At 47.5% G+C, this 13,195-nt stretch overlaps 1 protein-coding gene across 2 annotated transcripts in view; it reads right to left on the reverse strand.

The window, feature by feature from the left end:
- Positions 1-237: 237 nt before the first annotated feature.
- Positions 238-13,195, reverse strand: part of FN1 (fibronectin 1) — a 54,700-nt gene continuing 41,742 nt past the window's right edge. For both annotated transcript variants that reach the window (XM_086616137.1, XM_086616138.1), the window contains 14 exons: positions 12,811-13,080; positions 10,775-10,962; positions 9,614-9,701; positions 9,248-9,424; positions 8,919-9,008; positions 8,519-8,698; positions 7,878-7,967; positions 6,567-7,033; positions 5,842-5,980; positions 4,283-4,447; positions 2,569-2,694; positions 1,887-1,993; positions 1,497-1,607; positions 238-1,076 (listed from right to left, as the gene is read on the reverse strand). In XM_086616137.1, the coding sequence (XP_086472263.1) occupies positions 1,002-1,076; positions 1,497-1,607; positions 1,887-1,993; positions 2,569-2,694; positions 4,283-4,447; positions 5,842-5,980; positions 6,567-7,033; positions 7,878-7,967; positions 8,519-8,698; positions 8,919-9,008; positions 9,248-9,424; positions 9,614-9,701; positions 10,775-10,962; positions 12,811-13,080 (2,273 nt within the window). In that variant the 3' untranslated portion in view covers positions 238-1,001. The remainder of the gene's footprint in view (positions 1,077-1,496; positions 1,608-1,886; positions 1,994-2,568; positions 2,695-4,282; positions 4,448-5,841; positions 5,981-6,566; positions 7,034-7,877; positions 7,968-8,518; positions 8,699-8,918; positions 9,009-9,247; positions 9,425-9,613; positions 9,702-10,774; positions 10,963-12,810; positions 13,081-13,195) is intronic.

Consider the following 13,195-nt stretch of genomic DNA (forward strand, 5'->3'; position numbering starts at 1 on the left):
CCATACATACTCTGGTATCTCTGCGCTCTGCTGGGGCAGGGGGTACAGCTGGCAGCCTTTAATTAACAAACTGCTCTACAAATGTTCTCTTGAGGTCTACGTCACACTCCATTGAGATGTTTGTTCCATCTTGTTTCAAGGCAGTGTTACTCCAGCTCAGAACAACAGTCTTCATCCTAGATTCCACGGTAGCAAAGAGAATCCCTTAAACTACATGTCTGGTTTGTAAATCTTTTTATTAAAAGAGTTGTTTTTTTCTTTTCCACAGTAGTAAAGCTTTGGCACTTACAGTATAAAAATAATCACTGATCATAATTACACCAAATTCCTCTTTGTCAACTGCATACTAAGTGTCTTCAATACATTTTATTCCCATATAAAAACACTTGAAGGTCAGGGGAACAAAACTGATAAATAACAGTATGAGATATAAAGATACAGCTAGAAAAATACTAGGATCATTGAGAAAGAATTAGGACTGTGCATATTTTAAATATCACAGTGATTGGATTTGCTGTTCCTATCTTATTGCTGGCTGCACGCTTATGTGAAAGCAGAAGTGTTCGGTGGACTTTCCTATCGCTGAACTTCACTAACGTTGTACTCCAATGTTCTCTGCGTAGCATGGAAACCTTCAATTTCTGCTCCCTCCCTTCCCCGTAGTATATTGACCCCCCACCAATTTGTGATTTAGCATCTCCCTCTTTTTTTTTTTTTTTCCTCTTCTGTAAATTTGAAAATACTGACTGGTATTCAACACCTTGAGCAAAAACCGAGAGCATCGCTATCAATCGTGAGAAAAGTCTGAAACACTCCAAGAGTGGCGCTTGGAGAAGCTGTGAGTTGAGCTGAAGCTGGGAAAATGGCTCCAGAGCAGAGGGGGCCATTCTCAAAAGATGCAGTTTTGCTAGCATCACTCCAGTTTGGATGGTAATCGTGGCAGATAGGGATTTATGCTTTGGTTTGTCTGTTGCCATCGCTGCAAGAAGTCTTGCTGGATGTTACTTTCCCCGAGGATGTTGTGTGTCTGCCTGTACATCTAGGGGCATGAAACACTCAATGGGGCAGTTGACGTTCTGTCAGGAGGGAAGGAGATCAGTTAGCGCTCTGTCCTGGAAGGACGGACACCTGCGTGCTGTGGTTTGGACTGGGAACCCGTGCCAGCCTTGGCAGCTGTTCAGCTTTCTCAGCTGGTTTACAGCAGCGAGTGAGGAGTCGGAAATCACCACATGCACTCCCGCCGCAGCCAGGGCATGCGGGCACCTCCCAGCGCTGGGCAGCGGGACATCCCACTGCCCTGAGTGGCACTGAACGCGGCGTGGAGGCGTGAGCCCAAGCGTATGTTCTGTGTGGTGCAGGGTAATGGGTTTGCTGGAGTGGGGGTGATCATGCACACTACACACTACTCCTGTCCCTCGAGCCCTGTGCACACCCCACGTATCTGCTGTGGACCAGACTCGCAGTGAAGGGCGGGCAGAGAAGAAAAGTGTACTCACGGTGTTTGTGGCCTGGTGGTACCTCTGGGTAAACTGTGTGTAGGTATGGCCAGCAGAGCCTTCGGGGGCCACCTCCACGCTGGGTCTGCGGCAGTTGTCACAACGCCAGCCCTGGAGAAGCAGAACATTGCGGACGCCGGTCAGACCACGCTGATACGTGTGGGTACAGCTCCACCAGCACCAGCGAGGTTGCTCCTGTTTTATACCACACAGGCTCCAACTCCAAGTCCCCAATCTCCCACTGATTATTTTTCTTCTTATGGGGGCCTGTTTTGGCCAGGCATTAGACACCATCTGACCCAAAACCCAGGAGTCTTAGGGTTGCGCTCCAGCATAGGAACCTCCTCTCCTCATTCCTTGTGTTCTGCGTGCCAAGTCCCTCCTGCTTACCTGCTGTCCTCCGTAACAAGTGCAGGAGCAGATGGCCCCAAAGTACTCCTTCTGCCACTGCTCTCCAACCTGGTACATCTTCCCATCATCATAGCATGTGGTCTCGTCTGTGGAGGAAGAGGCAGAGCTCACCAGCATGGCCTGTGCTTGGCTTTAAGCACACTCGGAGCAGCGTGGCGATCAGAACGGGAGCACACGCTCCCGGTTTGACCAGAGGCTCACTGACCGGCAGGGGAACACCCGTCATTTTTATAGCTCTCCAGACACTTCAAACTAGAACCTGAGGGTATTTGCCTGACAAGAGCAATGCAGTTTAACTCACAGCGTGACATCTAGAGGATCTTCAGGCAACGGGCCCTGCAGAAAAGTCCTTTGTTACTTAGGGTACAATCTACACCACTTCGTGCGGTGACACGTCCCTCCTGTGTGGCTCCAGGGCCAAGGGCAGACAGATGCTGAGCGTGCTGTGACCTCAGCTAACAAAAGAGGGTTTTCTTCCTTTTAAGCTTGGGAATGTGAGTTTTATGCCTTCAGCTCTTGTGGGAACAGATTCAATGTCACTGAATCAGACACACAGTGATACTCTCCTTGCGCCCACGGCAGGGCCTTCATGGGAACAGCCCGAGATGCTGAAACTTCCTGAACAGAAACTCAATTAAATTGACAGCAGAAGGGGACTTACGAGGTTCACACTTGAATTCTCCTTTTCCATTCCCAAGGCAGGTGCAGCTCATCATCTGGCCGTTCTCCCCCTGCCTGTCCCACTTCTCCCCGATCTTGTAGTTTACACCGTTATCGTGGCACCACTCTGGAACAAGAGAAGCAGGAGTTATCTCCCACACTGCAGGGACACAGCGGGACGAGAACAGCTTGGTGTTGTCTCAGGAACCAACAGGGGGGCAGGGAGAAAGAATCTTTTTGGCTCATGTAAGTCCCAAGGAAGAAACGGGTTCCTGCTGGAAACGTGTTCAGCTCCTGCAGCGTTGAACTGCTGAGGACTGTTACAAGTCTGGGAAATGGCTAGAGGCCTTTAGGAAAAGAGAAAGTAGGATGTGGTAAAGAGTGGGGAGGGGGAGAGGAAGAGAAACGAAAGGGACTTTAATAGACATGGGGCAGGAAGGGAGAGAAAAATATTTTAAATGCTCTTTTTTGAGTAAATACCCAGTAAAACTGTATCACAGAGGCTGCAAAACACAATGGGGTAAGCCATGTGGATCAAATGAGGAAACATAAACATTAATCCTGTAAAACAAGTGTCTTCCCTGCAGTCACTCCTCTGAGTCTATGCCAAATGTAGAAATGCTCTCTTTGCCTAGGTTACTCCACAATTTAAAAGCATAATTTAAATCAGCTGGATACGCATTGCGTTAAACCACTCAATCACAGGCTTTTGTTCCATTCCCTTACATCAACTCCGATACTCTTCCATGTAAACCGCAGTCCTGCAAAGAAGAAAACTTAGTGCCCCAGCAGAGGTGTTGCGTGCCTGACAGAGCTTCAAAGAGCAGCTGAGAAAATTAGAAAACTGGTTCCACAAGATGCTCTGCAAAGGCCGTCTGCAACGCAAACCAGACCCGGGACTTGATCTTATTGCAGCCTTCCAGTACCTAAAGGAGGCCTACAGGAAAGCTGGAGAGGGGCTTTGTACAAGGGTGTGTAGTGATAGGACAAGGGGCAATGGCTTTAAACTGAAAGAGGGCAGATTTAGATTGGATATAAGGAAGAAATTTTTCCCTCTGAGGGTAGTGAGGCACTGGAACAGGTTGCCCAGAGAAGTTGTGGATCCCTGGAAGTGTTCAAGGCCAGGTTGGATGAGGCTTTGGGCAAGCTGGTGTAGTGGAGGGTGTCCCTGCCCATGGCAGGGGTTTGGAACTGGATGATCTTTGAGGTCCCTTCCAACCCACACCATTCTGTGATTCTACGATACTTGCTGTAACATCCACTGAAATCCACACAAGTTCTGTCTGGCCCACTGCAACCATGTGTATAATTAGGAGATGGAGATTCAACCATAATTTAATATTGGAAGCTGTCTTCTTACATGGCTACTCAGATACTGCCTTCTAAGTGTCTTGCGGAGCTCACTTTTACACATTACCTAGACGTGCCTGGCAAGGGTAAGGAAAAACAAAACCAACATTTAACTGGTGAAAAAACCAGTATGTATCCGTGCGTATCGATTGTTGCTGGCGCAGCGAACAGCAATGCTAGCTAAGCCGCACAGCTCGGACGTAACCAAAGTTTTCCATCACTCATGATGCAAAACACCGTTTTGGTGGAAAAACTTCGGAGCCTGCGTTCATTTGCATCATGTTTGGGTCAGGCTGGTTCTGTCAAACATGCCGTTAGTGCTCAGGGAGCTCAGAGACCGGGACGGGCAAAAGCAAGCTACTCACTAGAAGAATCGCATCTGAAATGCCCACTGCCAAAGCCCAAACACTGGCACCAGAGCTTAAAGCCAGTCTCAGATAACCGCTCCCATTCCTCGCCGATGGAATAGAAGGAGCCAGTGTAAGTATCGAAGCAGGTGTCGTCGGCTGGCTGGTTTAGTCCTTCCGACACTGGAACAAAAAAAGAGAAGAAACAGGCATCACACACAGCAATGGGAACTACTGAAAGACACATTTTCACTGAATACATGCTTTTTTTTAAAAAAAAAAAACTTACAATATCCTGGCAGTAATGGAGCTACCTCATGGGCTTATACTTGATGGTTCTGTCAGCAGTCCAGGCTCCCTGTGATTTATTTTCCATTTGCATGTGTCAGAGCAGTTGAATGATAAAAAAACCTGACACGAAGGCTATTTTCATTTTGATGCGCCAAGTTTCAAGCAAGTGTGAGTTTTTGCATTTGCTGCTGGAGAGCAACAACCTGACTTAGCCTGTTTCTGAAAGAAACGTGCTGTGAGGTGCTGGGGAACAGCAGGAGGTTGGTAGCTGCACGTGTGCTTTCCTGGGGCTCTTCAGACTCTGGCTCATGGCATGGGGATGGGAGAAGGAGACCAGATCGTGCTGTTGGGACAGATTTATTTCCACCTCGGATGCGTGCCTTGACTGGAAGGTGGGTGTTTTCCAACCACCACTTCAGTGTGTGATGGTCAGGGTGGGTCAAGAGTTAATGCTCTGGGTTCAGTCTGTGACAGACATAAGGGTGCTGGAAAGGCAGGAACAGCCTTATTTCCCAGGGAGGTGGGGGCACCAGGAGGCTGCATGGAGAGGCTTATTGGGTGGACAAAGTAAATCCTTAACTCTTCATTTCCTCTTCTCCCATCCCATCCTCCTCTTCTTTTGACCTCAAAACACACACAGGAGGAGATGGAGAGAGAGAGTTGTTGACCAGACCCCTGTGCTGGTGAAAGCAAAGCCCAGGTCCCACAGGGTGTGTGTGGGCTCTGGGCTTTTCAGCTGTGGCAAGTGCTGTCCCAGACCACAAGTACTTGTGGTTGGTCACATGGCTTCTAACCGCTGCCTGTTGGTGCTTAATCAGCATCTCTGCAGGCAGCTTGCCTGGCTGCCAGACCTTCAGGATGGTCTAGCGGTGCTGCTGGAGGAAGCAGTGGCAAACAACAGACAGAGCAGTTAAGCTGGCCACCAGCACCTTCCCATAAGCCTGATATGCTATTGTGACAGCAGATCTTTGCTGCTGAGCAGGAATCTGTGACACCAGCATGATCCCTGACTTCCTTTGAGTGTGGCAAATACTGGATTCTCTTGCTCTCTCTTGGGCGCTGACCCTAGAGGAGTGTACAGAGCCTCAAAGCACGTTCTTCATGATTTAACAACAGATCAGATTAGCTCTAATCACCCGGTCAGTCCTGCCATGAACTTTCTTTGTCAGGAGAAGTTTCCTTTCTGAACTGTTCTGAAGCCTGGGCACTGGGCACGTTGCCTTCAGTAAGGGAAATGAGGCAGGGACAGCACAGGTTCACCCAGACTCCACAAAGCTTTTACTTACCAGTATTGCCAACTGTGACCACCTCCTCCAGCACCTTTTGTCTCCGGTGATCTTTCAGGGCTTCCACTATGATGTTGTAGGTGGCCCCTCTTGTAAGACCAGTGAGTGTAGCACTGGAGGAAGTGCCAGGAACCCTGAACTGCAACAAGAGGCAATGCCAAGTCACCGGAAAGGGAAGAGCGATTAGTCCTTAGGTACCACCCCATTCATAGGAAAGGCAGGGTGTCTAGGTTGACGTCTATGCTCTGCACCATGATGGAGCCAGCCTGTTCCCCGTAGACATTTGGAGAACTTCCAACAATAGCCAGTTAAACTTGACTACTCTGGGCTACGGCTCATGAGGGATATGTTATTACTGCTGTTTCAGGGAAACAGAAACCAAGGGAGACCAAGGAAAAGGGCTAAGGGAGTCTTTGGCTTAGAGAAGCAGCACCTCAGTCTTGGAACTCCCAATCGCCTCCCTGACTGCCCCCTTCCCTGGTGAAATGTTGACACTGACAGTGTTCCAAGGGCTTGCTGTTTTAGCAGTTTTATCCTGTAGCCTTCTCCGTGAAGGAGAGGAGGGAGGCATTTTTCCTTCCCGGTCTCAGCTACATGTTAAAAAGACTCTTGAAGCTAATTCTGACTGCCACTCCCTTAACACAGCAAAGGGACTGGACTCCCAAGGGACATCTGCTGCCACGGGTGAGGCTAACGCCGTTCCTGTCCCCAAACAGTTCAGTTACCTGCAGAGTGTCTTCATCCTGGCTGACGGGCTGACATGAGATGATGTATTCAGAGCTCTCCAGCAACGGCCTCCAAGAGATGGTGGTTTGAGAAAGAGCTTCTTGGCCCGTGGTGTCGTTGCGCCTGGGCACACGCGAGTGAGGGTACGACGGTTCGACTACGATAGGCACTTGGTACCCAGGGATTTCAATTGCTTCATCTACGTTTGGTGGTTGCCGCCTCGACCCCGGCCTGAGGGGAGTTGCTGTAGTGGGTACAGGCCGTCTGTAGCCATGTTCCTCAAAGAAGACTTGTTGACCCTGGTGTCCTATTGTCTGTGGGTGCCCAGAGGTGCCTGGAAGTTGGATACCGTTTCCATTGTCATACCTGTTGTTCGTGAGGTATGGGGTCCCCTCGTCAATGGAAGGTACGTCGAGAATGTCGGGTTGGTTGGGGTGCGGTCTGGTAATCAACGTGGGAAGCTCATCTAGCCAAAGAAAGGTTAGAAGCCGTAAAGCAAAGCGTGGCAAATTTACAACGGTACATTAAACAGCTAGAGTGGAAGCTGGACGCTGCTCCAAGCATCAAAGATTAGCAATCATCCCAAGATGCAACACACTTTTTATGACCTCATTGTAATTGTGAAGGTATTTTTTATCTCTCTATATATTTATATACTATATAAATATATCTTTCATACATAGGCATAAGAAGTGTGTTGGTATGACATTTTCATACAGCTGGGCAACAGTTCTGAACACTGCAACCCAAAGAAGCCACCACTGCTCAAACTGAGAAGAAAAAACGATGACAAGAGATATTCACACGTTATCAGTTTAAGAAGAATCACTGGTGTGCAGTAAGAAACTAGCTCCTTGGTCACACTTGGACGTACAGCTGGTATTTTGCTTGCTACAGGTATCTCAATGTCACGCGGTGGACAGTGTGGAGTAAGAGGAATGCAATGGGCAACAAATGAATGGATTCTGCCTTTGATGCCATCGTGTGCTAGACAGAAATGTGAGCGTTAACCCTAATTCAATTATCAAATAGGTACCCAGGCAAGAGAATCAACCACCAAGCACGTTGTTCTGTTCTTAGTGTTCCAACGCAGCTAAATGCGATTAATGTTACTTCGGAATCTTACCTCCTGCATCCTAGAAAGGAAAACCTCTTTATGAAGCCTACTTGACTCATAAAAAAAAAGATGTGGCTGAACGGTGTGAACAGGATATTTTAAATAACATTATTATTTCAGTCCTGAGATTGTATTCCCAAAGCGGAAGACATCATCTCCTGTTGGCACGCAACAATCCAGAGCTTTGTTTTACCTGTCCTTTTTCTGCCAACCAGTGGTTCGCTCTTTTGATTGTTCTTCACAGCAATGATGTAGATGATGTACTCAGTTCCTGGTTCCAGACCTAGGGAGGGAGGAAGGACATAAAGCCATCTTACACTCAAGAGTTGCTTTTCTTTTATGATTACATGCAGGACCTAAGGCAAAATGAAAGGTGGGTATGGCTATAGTATGGGTAGGTGCATTTGGGACCTGAGGTTTTCAGGACAGTACAAAGAGTCCAGCTTCCTGCTCCTCAGTGTGAGTTTGAAATCTGACCATGTCAGCTGGGATCATGGACTCTGCAGACACAAAACGTAACCAATCTTCAGAATGTGTAAGTGATGGGTGCCAGAGTCACAGGCGTTTTTCCGTGAACGGATGACAGTCTGGTGGCAGTGGAAACAAACGTGTGGATTCGTCAAATCTGATCTGATCAGAGAAGTGTATTGTGTTTGTGGGACAGGTGTGCTTATAAAACCACTGTCTGTTATTAGAAACCACATTAAAGGGAAAAAAAACCTCTGTCTTTCTCTTAGCTGACCATCAACACATTTTATAATTAGGCCTTCCCCTTCTCTCTTCAAATTTAAGTGTTTCAGGTGAAGAGCTCCCCAATGAAACAGAGCTAGGTACCAGTAATAGTAGCCTCAGTGGTGCCGGGCCGAGGGCGAGGCAGAACCTCCTTGGCTGGTGAGCCAGGTTTCTCATATCTGATGATGTAGCCCGTGATCTTGGCCCGCGGAGGCTGCCAGGTGATCAGGAGGGAGTTGCTTGTGGTTGTAAGGAAGCGCAGGTTGGAAGGAGCATCGATAGCTAGGTGAAAACAAAAAGAAACGAGTCAAATGCAGCAAAGGTAAAGCATCTTCTTCACCTGAACTGCATCTTCTGATACACCCTTCTCAAACTCAGGAGTAGAATCTACTGCTGTAAGTCACCGTAAATATTACGTGTGATCAGATACAGACAATTTCTGCCTGGCCATACATGACTGCTACGTGTTAGCGTGAGCAGAAAAGTCAGACAAGGTCATTACCAGTGGAGGCGTCAATCACTACTGGGGAACTGCGTGCGTTCTCGTTCAGAGTGTAAAGGTAGATCTTGTAGTCATTGCCAGGTTGCAAGCCTAAAAGGAAGTTGAAACACAAACGTTAGCTAATCTGAGGAAGCCATCTAAAAGGGGCATCAGAATGTCTTTCAACAGCTTCTTGGAGACTAGTCTTTATGACTCAGCTATTTTTTTTTTTCCTACCTTTTGTTCCTAAATTATTTCTCATCAAGGAAATTCAACTACTAAACAAGAACCCAGCGTACCTCCTGATGTGACCCTGGAAGCTCCTGCACCTGCAGAAGCCCCTCACTTACCAGTGATAGTGTAAGTCCTAACATCAGGGCTGATGGTCCTTTGAATGGGGTTCTGGCCACTTGCTGGGATGGCATCAACTTGGAAGCCAGTGATGGTCTCAGTCTTGGTTCTCCAGGTAATAGTGATGGTTGTTTCAGTAGCATCTGTCACACGGGCCCTGCGAGGGGGACTAACATCTGCACCAGAAGGAAAAGGCGTGCTGTCAGTACTGTGGGGACTGTGAATCCTACCAGCCAAGTGTTTGCGAAGGTCTTTGCTGGAGCTTTGCGTAGAGCCCTAATTTTGATACAGGGCAAGATCTCTGCCTCCGGGCCTCTGCACCCAGCATGATACTAACTGGTCACTTGTGGAGGATCACGACTTACTTTCAAGAGTGGTGACCACCCCTTGGGCTGGGCGGCTGGTCAGAGAGTCCTTCAGGGCGTACACACTCACTTCATACTTGGTTGCTACCTAGAATGGACAAAGTTACACCCCGTTATGAGAAGGACCTGGCACAGTGGGAAATACTCCTGCCCTCATTCAGTGTTCAGTGGAGCCACATTTCTTGGTCCCCAGTTACTGAAGTATGAAACCTTAAAATAACGCAAATCAGGGAAGGATTGATGAGATGTTTCTAATTATTTCCAGCTGCAATAAAAGAGTAGATACGAGCCCTGATAAACAGTGCTGTTGATAATACTGGTAGTCCACAGAGGAAATCCTGGAAGAAGCTTATTTGTCATCCCTCATTTTGGAATCTGTGCTTCAAAGCTGATTCTGCAGAAAAAATGAATTTACTTCCTGTTTCTCCTGGGGTTAATGGATGCCATTTGCTATGATAAGGTGCTCTTACTGCGAAGAAAAGAGCGTGGTGAAAGTTACAGTGTGGTCTTTTGTCCTTGACTGCATCAGACCAGGAGTCCACTTAGATTAGAACATTTTTTAAGGCTCATTTTTGAAAATGATTCATAAAACTCCTTAAAAACAGATCAGTAGCTTTTTAAGATAGCAGGAACCATAAAAAGCAATGATTTTCAGCCTTTTCCAGTTCAGGAACTCCTGAAATGTTGCCAGTGGAGAAGATGGCTATATTGCAAATTTAAGCCTACTCACAAAAGACTTGCATTTTTTACTTACATTTTTGCAGACGTCTTAAAAAGAGGCAACAGACTGCCAGAGCTCCCGTACCACAGCTTGAAAGCCTCTGCATTAGGTTACTTTCTCTGCCCTCTTTGGTGGAAGATGAGTAAAAGCATTTTACTGGGTTACTGCTGATTGTGAACCTGATAATTTGCATTTGATTAAGGCATCCTTCTCTCTGTGCTAAATGAGGAAGGGGAAAGAATGCAGATTCAGCAGGCCAATTCCTTGCCTTTTAAGAACTATGGTAATGAGTAATTACAGCTGATGGCTAGTCAGACCCTTAGGAGCTGTAATGGTCTACTCCAGCTGATGGTCCTGACCCAGGAATCTGAAATTGCTTCAAGTTCTCCTAACATCTCCTTCCCACAACACAGCCTGCATCACACAAAGAAAGGAGTTACCATTAATCCAGACACGACAGCGGATGTACTGTCCGGAGAAAGGTTGATTTCTTTCATAGGACCAGTCTTTTCTTTGGGGTTCACTCTGACTCTGTAGCCAGTGAGGCGAACGTTCGGTGCGTTCCAGTTGACGGTGAGACTGGTGGGTGTTACCTGAGTAAACCTCAGGTTTGTTGGAGGTGGAATTGCTGCAAAAATCCGGATTGGCACACGGTTAGTTTGAAGAAGACGAGTCTTGGATAAAACAATATTCTCTCCTGAACATGAGATAGTTTTAGGCCTGAAATACGTGGGTGGGAAAGTGATGTGCATTCTGCAAACACAGGCATAAAGCACCGTGGAAGGGGACAAGGTATTCAGGAAGAGATCCTCAAATCTGCAGTATCACTTTTCAGGAGAAATAAGGAGATCTCGATGCTGCAACCCTGAAGTTAGGTGAGTAACAACACTTGCTGTGATATAAGGTGATGGCTTTGGGAGGTGCTTAAGTCTGTAGTAGGCCAGTCTGTTTTAATTCTTCTGCCTGTCTCTGCTTTTCATCACACAGCTAATAGTTTAGTCCTGCTTCGCTTGCCTATCTCTGTTCATTTCTATAATACAACTGATGATTTACAAAAGTAAGTAGGAAGCAGGCTCAGGAATTGCAAAGAGGATATAAAAATACTGCAAATGCAGAAGGGGAGCATTTTACAGCCACTTACACAAGTGTAAATTACTATACAGAGAGCAAGGCGATGGAAAAGCTGAGCTGTGATGGCCATAGGGCCCATCACGCACGAGTCTTTCGTCAACTAACACATCTGATATTTTAAAAACAAGTGTTTGCATTAAAAAAAAAAGGAGCATACATTGAAACATTTTCTCGCCTTCCTGTTGGTAATCCTTGGGCTGTGAACAGTGGAACAGTACACCTTACCATAGTGCCCACTGTTAGCATGTTGCTTCGTTTTCTAATTTCTCCCTTGTTGCTTTGCTCAGCGCTCCATCTAAAGCCCACGAGAGCCAATGGAAAGTCTTGAACGACTTCAAATACGCTTTTGAACAGCCCACAAAGGGTAAACCACAGAGAGTGGGTTTTACAAATTGCTGTATTTGCATTTCTGGCAGGTGGTCAGCCAGCTGTCTCGATCACTACAGTACTTTGCTTCAGTTTGCTATAGCAGTCTGTACACAGGAACCACTGTCTGCATCACACCCCTGAAATTGCAGTGACAATTTTTCATCCACAAATGAACGGGAGACCTTTATTACGAAGGTGCTGCCTTTGTAATAAAGGCACATCTGGTAGTGCTGGAAGCTTTGCAATGGATTCCATATTGCTGGAATTAATTTTATCTCGAGCAATTAGCTTCCTTTTCCTTTTTCCCCAAAGGAATGCCGAATGTATTCTACGTGGAGTTGGATCAGACTGGCACATAAGGGACCCTCCTGAATGGAGCATGTGCTCTTTGTGTGAAGGTGGTGTGAGCGCACAGTGTGGGCATGCACATGGGCCGTAGTCCTCAGGGCAGTGCCAGTGAGGGATCTCGAGGCTCTGTGAGACCTGAGGGTTAAGCAGTCTCCCAGCCCTTCATGCTGATCTTCTGCTCCACCCGACAGTGAGGACCCTGAGGAATGAAAGCTGCCCTAACCCCTCTGTTGCTGGTAACTGCCTCTGCTTGCAGGTGCCCTATATCCTAAAGACAAGACAAGAACGATGTGAGAGGGTGGTTCACCAGGAATTAGGTTCCATGACTCAGGACTGGACGTTACCAATGTGCTTGAGGACTGAGAGAAGGTAACATCCCTCCTTTCTCTAGGATCTTCTCCTTCAATCCTGCTGATCTTCCCTGCCTTTGCTAGTGTGTACGCAGGCTGACTCTGCTGGCAGCCAGCTCTCCGGCACCAGCCGTCTCTCAAGAGCAATCACATCCCCTTGGCTGTTCCTGGGGCTTCCCTGGCACGGAGCCACCAGTTGCACATGGAAGCACAGTTTACCCAGCAGGGCAGAAGCCACCGCTGCCATGGCCTGCTGGGTGGTGTAGTTAAAGGTGTACCTGTGGACTGGGTCCCAGTGAGGGGCAGGCTCTCCATGTCATCGTATATGGCAACGATATTGATAGTGTACTCAGAACCTGGCCTGAGGCCATGCAGCTCAGCAGTGTCTTCTTCGCCACCTGGGGCCGGCAATAGCTCATGGATTCCATCCTCAGGGCTTGAGTAGGTCACCTTGTACCTGGTGACTTGCCCCTGCGGGCTTTCCCAAGCAATTTTGATGGAATCAACATCCACCTCAGTGAATGTTAGTCCTTTAGGGCGGTCAATGTCTGTTAGGCAAATTAACGGTAAGAGGTTATGTGATAAAAAGCAGGTTGTGGGTGAGGAAAATAAAAAGCATTTCTGTTCCATGCAAAGCAGTTTCCGGTTTTGCGCGGGAGAGAG

The sequence above is a fragment of the Tauraco erythrolophus genome, chromosome 8 (genome assembly GCF_009769465.1).
Source record: "Tauraco erythrolophus isolate bTauEry1 chromosome 8, bTauEry1.pri, whole genome shotgun sequence".
In the NCBI taxonomy this organism is placed as follows: Eukaryota; Metazoa; Chordata; class Aves; order Musophagiformes; family Musophagidae; genus Tauraco; species Tauraco erythrolophus.